At 43.7% G+C, this 14,325-nt stretch overlaps 1 protein-coding gene across 1 annotated transcript; it reads left to right on the forward strand.

The window, feature by feature from the left end:
• Positions 1 to 6: 6 nt before the first annotated feature.
• On the forward strand, positions 7 to 8,878 carry LOC104156493 (p53 apoptosis effector related to PMP-22-like). Its single transcript, XM_009706293.1, has 3 exons — positions 7 to 92; positions 7,435 to 7,578; positions 8,212 to 8,878. Exons 1-3 carry the CDS (start codon positions 83 to 85, stop codon positions 8,445 to 8,447), a joined length of 390 nt encoding a protein of 129 aa, XP_009704595.1. The 5' UTR covers positions 7 to 82; the 3' UTR covers positions 8,448 to 8,878.
• The last annotated feature ends 5,447 nt before the right edge of the window (positions 8,879 to 14,325 follow it).

Raw genomic sequence — 14,325 nt, forward strand, 5'->3', positions numbered from 1 at the left:
GGAGCCCTACGTGCAGCAAGCGTCCTTGTGGGAGAGCTGCACACGGGGCCAGGAGGACCTCAACTGGAACTGCGAGTCCCTCATGGACTACGGTAAGTGAGGAGCCCCCCGGGGGAGCCGGCCGCGACCCCCATCAAGGGTGTCCCCAGCTCTGCTGTGGGGCGGCTGCTTTCTGGGATGGAGTTTCCCTTCCAGAGCCACTACTAACGCTGTTTCAGCACTTAAACCAGCAAAGAAACACAGGTCTAGACTTTCAGAGCAATCTGTTCTAGCGGTGCAAGACTGAGAAGCCAGAGTGTTGGTCATATTTTACAACCAAAGGAAGAGAGCGGACTAGCCGCAAGTCCTCAGTTTGCCTTCTCTCGGCTCTCTGCAGGCTGGGGTCCCAGCAGCCTTACCTGATGCTAGCCAGCTCCTCTCACCGTGCTGGTGGCCTCGCTGGTCGGATGGTGAGCATGGAAACCTTCATGCAGGGTGTCCTACACAGAACAACGCTTGGACAGTAATAAAATGGGCTTTCCCCTGGCCCTTGGAGGGAGAGAGAGCACCTTAATGTAACCCTGCCTGGCCGAGGGACTGCGGCTATTAGGATGCCTCCTGACCTGCAGCTTAAAATGACCTGGTGTGGGTTTGCAGGCAGAAAAAAATACGCTGTTTCCTCTGTATACCCCTCTCTTGCACTGGGGCCTAAATCAGAGGATAATTGTGCTTCTGTTTTAACTTGCTGAGCTGCTTTTGTTGCTGGCATTGCCAGTGTAATATCCTTACTGCACACTCCCAGTTTCTGGGATTTTTGGGGGACTTTTTGTGTTTTGCTGCAACACGTGGGTCTGATTACATCTGCTTTTGCTTCAAACAAAACATTTCTGGACAAATAAGCAGCCCCGCCTTAAGATCCTGGATGAGGGTACTTTGGGGACTGGGAAGCTGGAAGGGTGTGCTCCAGCTGGGATTGCCCAGGCTGCTTCCCTCTGCAGATCCCTTGCTGCCCGAGCACAGCAGACTGACTTCCAGAAGCTTGGAACACTCATCCGTAAGCTAAATCCTGAATATATTGTAAGAGCAGTGGCTTTGTTTCTCAGCCAGGTGATGACAGCAGGTTTTACTGTAGGTAGAAGGAATCTGGCTAGTGTGACAAAAATATCTGTCTCCCCCAGTTAGACAGAGAAGAAAAGCTGGCGCGGAGTGGCCGAAACTTGCATTGCACAGGGAAGGAGTGCTAATACAGTAGAGCTGCTGAAATTTGCTTTCTCCTATAGTGACGCTGCTTCTCATGTCCCTGAGTACTGATGGGTGTGTGCTTCGCGTCAGCCCTGAGTGTTGTGGGGTGAAAGCAATTTTCTGCTCTTTTTTTCTGGTTAACAAGCTGTCAGAGAAGAGTAGTGTCCTTGACTTTACTTACTTAAGCCTCGGCTTATTTAACCCAAAACTTATGTAAATCCTTGACTTTGTCTCTTCTCTAATTTTCGTGACATCAGTGCCACCGTCTACTCAAATGCTATTTACATCTAGAGACGGGATGTAACATATGAGTGCAGGCTTGATTTATTTTGTTTCCTTTTTTCCTATGCTAATGCAATTAGGCTCAAAATAGATGAGGGCATTTACAAAGGAGAAAATGCCTAGCAGGCATTTACAGCACTGCTGCAGGAAAATAAAAGTTAATTAATTGAGGTGCATAACTTGTGTTTTGCATACAACAACTACTATGCACTGACCATCCTGTGCCTCTCCTGATGAAATGAAAACTTCAGAGTGGATCCCCGTTAATAGAAGGCTTCATTAGGCAGTTTCCTAATTGAGCTGTGGCAAGTGTACTAAGAAGAGGAAGAGAAAAAGCAGCCGAGTCACTTACTTTAAATGGGGGGTTCAGGGGAGGGGGAAGGTGCAGGAACAGACAAATGAAGATTTGCAAATAGGAGTGTCTCCTAAACTGCATTGCTTCTTAATGCACATTTGCAAATGCTACATGAGAGGGAAGAAGTGGAAAGGGAAGAAGAAGAGTAGGATGACATTTGGTAGGGAGATGGGGAAGGGATTTTGTTTAGAACTCAGTACTGGTTTGTGTCTGGGAAGTGTCTGGCTGGGAGCATCTGTGTATTATCAAAATGTTGCAACGCAGAGCTGCTGGACTGTGCTATAATATGACTCAAGATGACTTAGTCTGGACCATTGCAGGATTAAACTGTTGGCTATGTCTCTAAAACATATCAGGAAGCCATCAGATATGATAAGGATTGTTTGCAATGCAGTTACTTGGAGAGGTGGTTGTCTTTATAGTGATGAGGCTGTAAGTTTAGGAGCAGTATTTGTGGGTGGCTGTGTCCTCCCGGTTCTGAACGGCTGCTCCCAGCGACTTTGCTTTGAATTATCGCTGTAAAAGATGGGCGTGTATGTGTGTGGTAAAGGTGATCCCATGGAGATTAACTCTTTCTTATATTCCTAGCAGCCAGTTGGTACTCATTAAGTACACAACAGCCGACTTAGAAAAATTGAAGCATTCATCTGGATCCTTAGTAAGTGCCAAAAAAAGAAAATTAAAACACGAACAAAAGTGGAACTCAGAAATAGGAGCCCAGCCTTTGTGAATCATGTTTCACCGTGGCTGTGCCACGGTACCTGTGTCCCTAGAGACATGGACTTTGATACCACAGGTTGTTGGTGAAGCTGAGTGCGTGTGTCGACTTTACTGAGGGGCCAGGTAAATAAAGAAGGAATGTTATGTGTACCCTTATCTTTTCAGTATGCCTCTTTTCAGGCATGCTTCTGTCTGATTTACGATGTCAGGATGTATTAGAGGCAAACTTACTCAGTTTATAGTGTCAGCTGAGTGCAGGCACTCTGAAAATGCTAATGGCAGAGGTGTAGCAGTTGGTGTCCCTGTCTATGCCCAGAAAACACTTACTGCAGCTCCCCAGTAAAAGATCCCAGTGAGCGGGTGAAGGTGGTGTCCGTGTCAGTGGGCTTGGCCAGCCCCCGGGCAGGTGCGCTTCCACTGCGAGCAACCCAGAGTTGGAAATTTATAGGATTGTGCCCAGCAGAGCCAAGTGGCTGAAGCAGAGTTTGTACTAGTGGGCTTTCATTTAATAGTTTGGTAGGATAGCAATTGCTCTTCCTGCACTCCTAAAGCCAAAACAGAGCTGTGATTCCCAGTATTAATTCCCAACCAGCCCTCCTGGCAAACCTTTGATTCTGGGCTGTCCTGTGCTCGTGGTGGATATGCACGTACCTTCTCTTCACCAGTCACACTACCATGGAATTTTGCACATTAGGTGAGCAAGAAAATATTAGTGACAGTGCTCTCTTGGTTGCAGTCCACTACTCCTTTGTTTCATCAACAAAAGCAGGTATTTTTGGGCATTCCATGTAGTGGGTTCTCAAGGCTGAACAAGAATTGCTAACTGCTGTTTATATAAAGAAAAACACTGTAACTACACTGTAAAAATGTGCCTCATCTGTGCATGTCCTGGTAAAAGCATCTACCCTGAGATTCCAGTTATTCAAAAGCTAACAAACTAGTTTATGCTTTTGTAAGTGAACAAAGATGAGAAAGGCTTGTTACTTCAAATCCTCTAGCAGCTCATCTTCCTGCTAAATTGTTTTCCCAGTCCCTTCATTAATTTCTAAAGGGAAATCTAGATTTAAGTGTCCTACCCTGTAGACCTTCCACCTCCTCATAAGACCAAATAAAATCAGGAAATACACCTAACACTAAGGCTCTGTTGCTTGCTTTGCCTTTTTTTTAATTTCATCATATTACTGGTGCTCATCATTAAATAATCCTGACCCCTCCTAGTTCTTTGCACAATAACATTTGCAGCTTAGTTTCTTTCCATAGTCATCATTAATCAAGCTATGTAATAAAACTCCTAATCCTTTCTAATAATTACAGACCTTCAGCCCCTGAACAGTTTTTTTTTTTTAATATTCTTTCAACACCACCTAATTGATAAATACTTTTCTGCTGATTAGATGCAAAGAACTTGATGATTCTTTGAGGCAAAGCTGACCTGGGGAATGCCAATACCTCCAACTGTTCTGCTTTTCTGCTGTCCTATTTATGCAGCCCCAAATTACCGTGGCGTTATTGTTTGATTTCATAAACAGACATCATATTTATGACTATTTTGAGTAAGAAATACTCTCCCTGCCAAACAAGGGGACCTGAGAATTTTCTGGTTTTATGGGAAGCTTAAATTCTGGCTGAATGTCTCGTGATTACAAGGTACTTCTGAGCACAAACCACCTCGAAACTGGGGCTGATCTGTCTTTCTCTGGGTGTGAGTGGGTCTCTCCAGCTCTTAAGGGCAGCAAACAGCGAGAGTGTAAACCCGCACCTCTGCCCTCCCAGCAGATGGGAGCTGTAGGTGGAGGATCCTGCAGTCGGAGACAGGAGAGCTGGGTGTCTGCAGGGGCTCAGTCAGCTCTCAGGAGCCTCTGGGAGGAAAAGGAGCTGGGAAAGCCTGACTTGGTGGGTGTGGGAATGAGGGGGATCCTGCATGGAGAAACAGCAATTTCAGTTGGAGCCCTGCAGCAGCCCCTCTGCTGAAAGCTCTCTCCGTCCGTAGGGGTAGCGATGGGTTGTGTAGGAAAGGAGTGTGCCAGGGCTGCACCCTGTGCTCGGTAAGGGTGCTGCCTCCCACCCCAACCTCTTCCATCAGTCACTTATTAAAAGACTTCGGGTTAATTTGTTGAGATTTCTCTTATATTGTGTATATATAAAAGCCCAGAGCTTTTTGCTGCTCTTCCTGTGACTCCCACCGATGCTCATGTGGCAGGCTGGCCGTTTCATGGCTGTTGTCCAGGCCGGAATAGACCCATCCAGCACCTATGACTCAGTCTTATCAGGTCTTGTCGGTTATCAACCCCCTGATAACTGCTGCTGGGGAAGATAATCCTGCAGGAGAGGGAGAGGAAGGTACGGGGTCACCAGCACCGAGCTCTGTCACACCTGAACATGAAACCCACTGAATTTCATAATGGGAGTGCCTACTACTGCCCTGTTTCTGAAGACCTGAAACAAATCTGGGCTTAATATTAATCTTCCTGACAAGACATCTCCTATAGCTGTATGTGTTGTCATTTTCCTATCACCAGAGATGAGAAAATAAATCACTGAGTGGAGCTGGGGCTGACCTGTATCCAAAAGGTTTTTGTGCTTGTAATGTAAGCACAGAGGAGATGGAAATAGCAGAGGGAGCACTGGGGGCTTTTGACTCATATCTCCTCTGGTCATGTTTGTGTTGCACCAAACCTCAAGGTGTCCAACCCTCAGGTATATTTGAGTTTGCAACCTAAATTTTATCAGGCAGATGTCAGACTTGGCGTCCTGTGCTGTGCCAGCATATGTAATGCATCTGAAAGGGAATGTGCTTTGATAACTAAGTGTTCCTTCTTCTTCTTGTGCTTTTTTTCTTAATAGGGCAAATATTGATAAATAGCATTCCTAGGTCACTTAGTCTGAATCAGTTTTCCTGGGCTGGCTGTGTGTAATGGTTAAATATCCCTTTATATTAGTTATCTATAAATAAATCATGTTGTGAAGTCAATATGCAGTACCTGCATTAGGTATATCAGACCACTGACATAGCTTTAATCTCCAGATGCTCATCGAGTGTCCTCCCTCCATCCTCTCCCTGTGGCCCTCTCGTAGGGACAGGGTATGATACATGCACAACAAGCTGAAGGAGAACTAATTTGAGAAGTTTTTTCCACCCTGAGTAGCTCCAAGAAGGGAGAGGGGAAAGAAGACCCTTGTCCTTACCCTTTCTATGCCAGCATGACTGTCTTCAGGTGGTGGTGGTTGGGGGTTTTGGGCCAAGATCTGGCTGACCGATGGCTGCTGAATTTCACTTTTGCTATTGGAGTAGTGGGGGAAGAAAACCAGTTCAGACTGATCTAATGAAAATAGCTGTGAAACAGTGCATTGCTTTCAGAGAGTAGGTTGATGTACGTAGTAGAGGTGTCTGAGATAGTTTTACTGCATTCTCTGTCTCAAATTACTAGTTTTTCCCCATTTATGCAACTAGTAGAGTATGTGAGTTAAGGTGGAGGATTTTAACTCTTTAGGAAAAGGTTCTCTGCCTCACTGTCTGTTTTTTTCTCTCAGTTTTTGCGCAGAAAGAACGGAGGCTAAGTTGAGAGCAGGGTGTCTCCAGAGTTGCTTCAGCTGTGTTGGAACAGACAGCTCTGACGAAAGGGAGATTTTTCTGGAAAATGTTCTGACCTAGATCTGGCTGCTCTCTTTATTCCAATGTTAGAGGGAGCTCGGGAGCTGGCCCTGCCTCTGTCTGAACACGTGAAAGTAGAAACCCAGGTTATGCGTGAAAGTAGAAACCCAGGTTATGCAGATGTGGGAAGTGAGCTGTGATGACAGCTGACTGGAAAACAAAGCACTGGCCCGATGGTTTAGCCCATGTGGACAGGTATCCTGCCTCCAGGGCAGGAACACCTTTGCTTCTTCTTGTTTGCATTGGGCTCACCTGAAATCCTGCTTGGTTTCTAAAGCGAACGGAGTCTGGCCATAATGAGGGCCTTGTTGCAAGCCTGTGTTACTGCGAAAGGGGAATGGCTGGCTGTTTTTCAGGGAGATTTTCTTACCGTTGTTACCCTGTCCTGTGGTGCTGGTGCTGCTCTGCTGGGATAAGGCCACTTGCTTCGTGCCTCAGCCTCTCCAGTGTGCAGTTGCTTGATCCTAAGGATCTGCACCAGCCCGTCCCATCAAATGTCAAAGTAATGATCCAAAGAGGATTCTTCTGCTTTACCTCAGATTCTGCTGTTTCTCCTCCACCTGCTACATTTTAGCTGTTTAAGTTTGATTTTTTTTTTCAGCTGTGAGTAGCTATTTCTCTTCAAGAGCTTTCTCTGTGTCATCTCTCACTTCAGCTATTCCAAATCCATTTCTTTTTGGTCATGCTAATTTTGCTCCACAAGCATTGATACATCTTGTCATAAACAGGCAAGAAGCTGTATGCTGGCAGCACTGTTATTTCCCAGTTCCCTCCTGTGGTGCTACCCTCTTGTCTGCTCTCGTACTTCCCCATGCACGGAAGTGGTTTAGTGGTTTTGTAAACTTGCATGTTGCTGGGGAATGGTAATGATAAAGTACATTCTCAGTGGTTGTGTGCCCTATCTGCTCAGATGTCTGTGGGTCTCTTACAGATACGGAGCTTGGAGGTGTTACCTCTATTACCATGTGGCACTATATCACTCCCTTCATAGCGGGCAGGGAGTTCTGTGCTGCTCCACCGACGATGGTACCTCTCTGTTCTGCAGCTCTGCTCTTTGGAGGCATCCAGTATTGCTTTGACATTGGGCATGCTTCTTACAGTAAAGGATTTCAACAAAAAAATGATTAAAGGAAACCAAAGACCTGCAATGACCTACAGTTAAGTGCACTGCTGTGTGTAACATCTTTCTTGTTTTCTCTTTAAGGATGGGGGAGAGCAGCAGCTGCCACATACCTCGTTGGCTTTGTGATCCTGGTCATCTGTTTTGCCCTTGCAGTCATCGCGTTCTCAGTTGAGATACTCCGCTTCAACTTTGTGCGAGGAATTGGAGGCTTGCTCTTTGTCGTTGGTAAGGCTGGGCACAAAGTCAAGGTTATTTTAGATGTAAAACAGGCATCAGCAGAAAAATATGCTAGGTGGAGCCTCCCTTATGAAATAAGCTGTCTTTGTCTGGCTTATGACTCATTTTCATGGGGAACAAGGGAAGGTTGATTTATGCTCTGAGAGGATAATGGTTAGGGAAGCTGCAGTGGCCTTTGTCAGTTAGCACTTTCCCAAAAGCAGTGTACAGGGGCAACCAGCACCATTGACCCTGCATGTCACATCCTAAAACCTAGGAGCTGAGAGCCCCGGGTGCTTCCCACCTTCCCAAGGGGAGGAAGAGCAATGGGGCTGTGGTACAAGTGGGAGGTAACTGGCTCCGCAGGGACCACTGTGCCTGGCTGTAGGACAGGGCTGGTCACGGCACGCAGGTATGTGCCTGAGCAACCTGGCAACGTCAGCTGTAGCTGCTGCAGTCGGATAGGGGTGGGGATCTGCCTTGGCCAGAAGTCACGTACCTCTGTAAGAATGCAGATTCGATTGTAGGACTGAAGCTAATCTTTACATATCTTAAAAGTTATCTCCCAGTACCTTTTTTTCCATGGGAAATGTAATACATTAGTTGTCATTTACTCCTGCTTTTCTTTCTTTCTCCCTCCAGCTGCATTCCAGATCATAGGCTTGGTCATCTACCCAGTGAAATTCACAGAAGAAATTCCACTGATGGGAGACAATATGTTCAGCTGGGCCTATGGCTTTGGCTGGGCCAGCACTGTTGTTGTAATAGGGTGTGCTTTCTTCTTCTGCTGCCTCCCCAACTGGGAAGATGAAGTCCTGGGAAACATCAAGCCTACCTATTACTCCTCCTCCCCACAGAGATCACAGTACTTAAATTGAAAGATTAAATCCCAGTACAATCAACTGTCAAAACAACAGAAGAGCACCTCTGATGTAAATTTGGTGCGATTATAAAGGCTGAAAAAACCCCTTATTTCTCCAGAATATTTCTTACTAGCACTGGTAGTAAATTAGTAAAAACATTGGCATCTTTAAGCAAATAGCTTTTACCTAAAGTATTATTTACATATTTGCATGTCAATTCTGTTTGGGTGGTTTACTTATTCCTTCCCCTCCCAACTAATTGAGTCATCCTTATTTTATTCAAACATTTGCTTATGAATAAAGATGTAGCGTTCAAGTGTAGAAAGGGAGAGATTTTAAACAACCCATTAGAGAGACTTACAAGTTATTTTGTTTTCACCTCTGACAAAATTGCCTTAAATGGAACTAGAAAAAACCCACAACCTTCCAAAGAATGCATTTTCTTCCACCAAAGTCAGTCCCAAGGAAGGAACTTCCCTGAGACTATCGCAGTCACCTGCTGCCTAAGATTATCTTCTCATTCCTGTTACTGGACTATTGTTGACTATTAGCTATTTGAATTAATGGGAAAATAAATTTAAAATTTATTTTCCACCAATTGGTGCTGTTGGATGGAGATCTCCTCTAAAGCATGGAGCTGGTGTGTATAACAGTGGCTAAGGTAACACTTTCTAGTGTTTTTGTGGCCACTGCAGGACTTGTGATGGAGCCACACGTAGTTTAATATACATTGTCACAGGGAGAATCAACAGCTTTTAGACGTTAAGCTACATACATTTTTACATGGTATTTGAGGGATGCTGATTTAGAAAATACCTTTGAGTAGAAACATACACTGTTCTTTATGTCTGCCTTTTTTAAAACTGCAGTGTTTTAATTATCAGCTGTGCTTTGAAGGGAAATCTTAGCATAAGGTGTTGAAAACCTCCAGAAATTTCTAAAGCACACTGTATGTACCCCAGAACTTAGTAAACTTGAGGATGCTTTATGAGTCACTAGGGATAACAGGTAAAAATAGAAAAGCAGTTCTGTGAGAAATTTATGTATGCAAACTTTGTACAGACACCCATCTCGGGGAGTAATCTGGCTGGCTCCTAGATTGTGTTTCTGGAACCAGCGATTCCAAAAAGTATTCCAGCGAGGCAGAGCCATGTCTGTGTTGGTCATGGACCTGCAGCAGCTTGCAGCAGATTTAATTATGGTCTATAGTCTTTGTCAGAGCTTTCTTCAGCTGGGGAAGAAGGAAGAGGCTAATTTGTGGAACTCCTCTTCCAGCTGTGGGGGAAGTAGCTTTAGCAGAGGCAGATTTCTGAGGGGGGGTACAGGTAGGGTGGAAAGCAAATGCTGCATGTTACTCAGTGTAATGAGCGGCTGGGGACTTACTTCTTACTGTCATGAACCCAGTACTTAGGAGAGGGTAGGTGTGTGGATATATGTATTTGTGCACATGTACAAAATAGAACGTACAAAGCATTAACCAGCATACTGTAAAGCTAAAGCAACTTAAAACTAAGCTTTTTCAATGCCCAATATTTCTTGTATTATATATTGTATAGCTTTCTGTTTTGTAACACCTTTTTTAATTTGGTAATTCTGTATATTGCATGTGATCCTGTTTTGGAAAGGCCAGGTGACTTCTGAAGGTCCCTTCCAGGCCTGTATTTTATAATTTTACAGAGCATAAACATCTGCAGATTTCAAAACTGTGTTACAAGCTCAGTCGTGGCATACACAGTCAACACAATTTATGATTCTTGCTGAAGAAGAAAATCTTGTGACAAATGTGTCTTTTTGGTTTTGTTTTCCCCTTTTCTGTACAGTACAGACTGGTGGGGAATACTGTGTAGACTTATCTGTATCATGAGTGATGATAGTACCTACCTTCTAGTGAATTCAAAACACAGCAGAGGATCCCAAGTCTGAAAAACCCTTGCCCAGCTAAAGCTGAGAAGGAGAAAAGACATAAGAAAATGGACACCCTTCCTAATAAGAGGGAGGATGGTATGGTAATAGGATTTAGCATAACTTAAGTATTTTTTATTTTTTTATAAGCATTGTCATAACTTGTCAAAAAAGCACAAATGTAAAAAACTTGGCTCTGAATATACTGGGAGGGCTAGAAGCATAACCAGCATGTTACACAATTAAGATGTTCGGGAGAAAGCTATTGCAAATAGTCATTAATTACTTTCAAGTGATACTAATGTATGTGGCATTCCTTTCAAATGTGGTGGCTTAATTAAAACTGTTTTAACTGACGGTTGTAGAAATTTGGTGGTGTTTGTGGTTCATGGATTCATTTCATAAACTCAAGCAAATAGCCATTCTTTCTTCTCTTAATGTGAATATTGGTATCCATGAAGTGTTGGGTTAATAAAATGGAGTTAAAGATGTCATGTTCAGGAGCCAACAACTTCATTTTCCAGTCAAATAGGCTTGACTATACACTGCAAAACATGTCTGTGCACTTTCATCGGAAGTGCCAGGCATAGGAAACTCTTTGCTAAGCCAAAACCTCTTAAATGCATCACAACTTGAGGGGGAACTCTAAACATTTTCAGTACCTAACAGTCTATAGGAGGTCTCAGATGTGGGAGGGCTGTTCTGTTTTTATACAAACTCTGCCAAGTACCTTTCCTGTACCAATCAAGAACTTTAAATAGTGAGAAAAAGATGGAGTACTCACCTGCTATTTTCAGTGGAAGACTTCACTTTTCCTGTGTTTAAAAAACTTCCGATTTCCTCATATTATGCATGGCTGGCATATAGCCCTGGGCTAGTGGCATTCTCTATCCTGAACAACTCTTTCTCCCTCTATGATTTTACAGAGAGCAAATCTCCCGTTGGCCACTGTGGTCTTAAACCAGCCCGTGGCTTCTGATTTCTGGAAAGACAGGTTCACTGTTCTAATTTTTTTAGTTACCCTTTTCGTTAAATGTCTTAGTTTTAAAACACACTTATCACCCTGGATTCTGGAGGCTTGCATGGGTTTCTTTGGGGTTTTGTTTTCCCCCCCCTCCTTTAAGTACTCTTGAATACACGATTAGGGCAAATATTTAGATTTCCCTAAATGCTTTGAAGATAATTGGAGGGTTTCTATAATGCCCATTTTTTTGACATGAAGAACATTTGTGCTCTTGTTTACCTCCCAGTCTGTATTTGGCCTAAACCTGTGCTCGCTAAACCCCCCTGAAAAACGGGGAGGCTCAGGCTGCGGGGTAGCTCCTTCGAACCCAGCCCTGCCCGAGAGAGAGCAGTTCGGAGGGTCTGAGCACGCTTGGCCCTTGTCCAGGGGGAGTTAGGAGCCATCAAAAACGTGCATGACTGGGTGCTAGGGAAGGCTAATTGACCTGAATGGGATGATTAATGCTTGAATCTCATGGATATGGGAAACAACTGCCACACCCCACTGGGATTTTGTATTTTTAGTTGATGTAACAAGTGACTCATTTTTTTTAGGCGATTCCTTGACAAGGTAGAATTCCTAAGAAGTATTCACCTGACCTTTACATCCTGCATCTAAGGACTTTTGGACTTACTATAGTGATAAGCACTATAGAAACAAAACCACCCACGTGCTAAAAGGAAAGGTTACACACACACAAAAAAAGAGTTGCTGACATCATTGAGCACTAACTTATGAATTAACGATGAACCAAGCACATATATCGATGGAAAACAAAATGCTTTGGGAGATGCACAACAGCTGAGAGAGCTGAGGTACTGGTCCCACAACACAGAGCAGTGGAGGTTACTGGCAATATGGAACAGCATCCTGAAAAAACAGGGGTCTCAATGTCTGTAGGTGAAGCTGCACAGATTTTAAAATGAACTCAGGAGATGATACAACCAGAATGAAGTATAATCAAATCTGGAGGATATGTTTACCAAAAACAGGGATGCTGAGTTTCTGAATGCGATTCCTGTAGCAGGTGTCTGTACAGGAGCAGCAAAATCTGTGTGCAATGAGTTCACAGCACCTCGGATACGTCAGCGTTGCTGCATGGGTGCTGCAGTTTATACGTGTAGATCCCATTGACCAAGGATGTGTCGATTTTGCTGGGCATATGCAGCGTATTTATAAGATGGGTCTGATGCATCTACGGCACAGGTCTGCACTGGTACAGAAAGTAGCTGGGATCTGGGTGTCTGGGATCTCTGGGATCTCCTGGTGTCCAAAGGTGTGGGCCAAGCTGCTCCAGCTATGGAGCTCGACATCCAGAAATTCCAGGCAAAAAGCCAATGCCCTCAAATTTTGCCTTAATAAAATTCTATTTAAATTGCTTGGGAGTAGTCAGAACAATCTGAAGGGTTTTTCATTATGATTTTTGAATACCTAAATTTAATAAGGCTGAATTTATAATAAAGGCTGTCATGGAAAACATGCAGGCATATCTAGAGCTTTATAATATTATAACTATAAACAATATAAATAAATAATGCGTGATAAGCAATATGCATTGTATAATATAATTAATACATATAAAAGTTTCCACGAATTATATTCCTCATGGGTTCATCTTCGCAGGATTGGATAATATTTACTAGAAGGATTGGTATCACTGCTGCTTTTTATTTATTTATGGGAATGTGGGCAGCACATACTATTTTCCACAGAGATCTTTCTGAATACAGAATATTTTAGAAGTACTAAAAATTGCTAAATGTCAAGGGGACACATGGGACATCAGTGTTCACTGAGTCTGAGAGGGCCCAGAAGGGTCTGGAGTGAGCATTCACATGAAACTGTGAGCCTAAAAGCCAGCCCAACTCCTGTCCTCCAGCGTGCTGCCCCAGGAAATGATTACGGATTAAGTATCTTAGTTGTCTGTCACGGTCTTGAATACACATGGAGACATAAAATTGGGGCAGGAGCTGAGCTGTGGCCGTTACAAGCCCTTTTCAGTGAATAGCCTATTTTTAAGCTCTCTTTGTGTTAGTAGTCCCATAGGACAAGAAATAAGCAGAACTTATTGTGAAAAAAAGAATTGGATTAATTGTGGTACTTGAAATTTAATTTCTGTTCTGGAAGGACAAAACAACTTGCAAAATAAAACTCGGGAAAATGATAATTGGCATTTTTTATCAAGACAATAGGAAAAGTTGAACATGTTGGGAGGAGACCACCATTTTCATTTCAGCCTGCTTCCTGAATCAGTTCCATATCAAGCATTTAAAACTGAAGAGATCATTTCCATGCAATATTTTCATTTCAGCAAAACCCTACTTTTGGCTGGAGAATGTCAAAGTGAAAATGCATGGCCGAAACTCTTAAAGATATGCTTGGTATGCATGTCTTTTATCTGTAAATCTCAAAGTGCTTAAAGAAGTAGCTGGTGCTGTTCCCAACTGACCCATAAGGCACAGTAAATGAAAGCTATTTCTTTGACAGAGAAATGTAAGTAGCAAAGGTGTGGCACCTGGGAATTACCTACGTAAGGCGGATTTTATTCCTCTCCTAAGGCAGCTGAGCTATATGTTTTACAAGGAATTATTGTTATGATCCCATACGATAGGACAACTGTTTAGTTAGCCTCGCTATGCTACAGAGAAGTCGTGGGGCCCAAAGCAAGTAGTTTAAGTAAAATTATCCCATCTGTAGAACAGGGCTGTGCCGAAACACTCTACCTGCTTACACACAATTTCATAAAAACCCTGTATGCAACATGCTATAATTCTATGATTCTGTGCTTCACTGATGATCTGGACGAGGGGGTCGAGTGCACCCTCAGTCAGTTTGCAGATGACACCAAGCTGGGTGGGAGTGTTGATCTGCTGGAGGGTAGGAAGGGTCTGCAGAGGGGTCTGGACAGGCTGGGTCGATGGGCCGAGAACGATTGTGTGAGGGTCAACAAGACCCTGCCCTTGGGTCACAAGAACCCCATGCAACGCT

Source organism: Cariama cristata, unplaced genomic scaffold, assembly GCF_000690535.1.
Source record: "Cariama cristata isolate BGI_N322 unplaced genomic scaffold, ASM69053v1 scaffold33968, whole genome shotgun sequence".
Classification (NCBI taxonomy): Eukaryota; Metazoa; Chordata; class Aves; order Cariamiformes; family Cariamidae; genus Cariama; species Cariama cristata.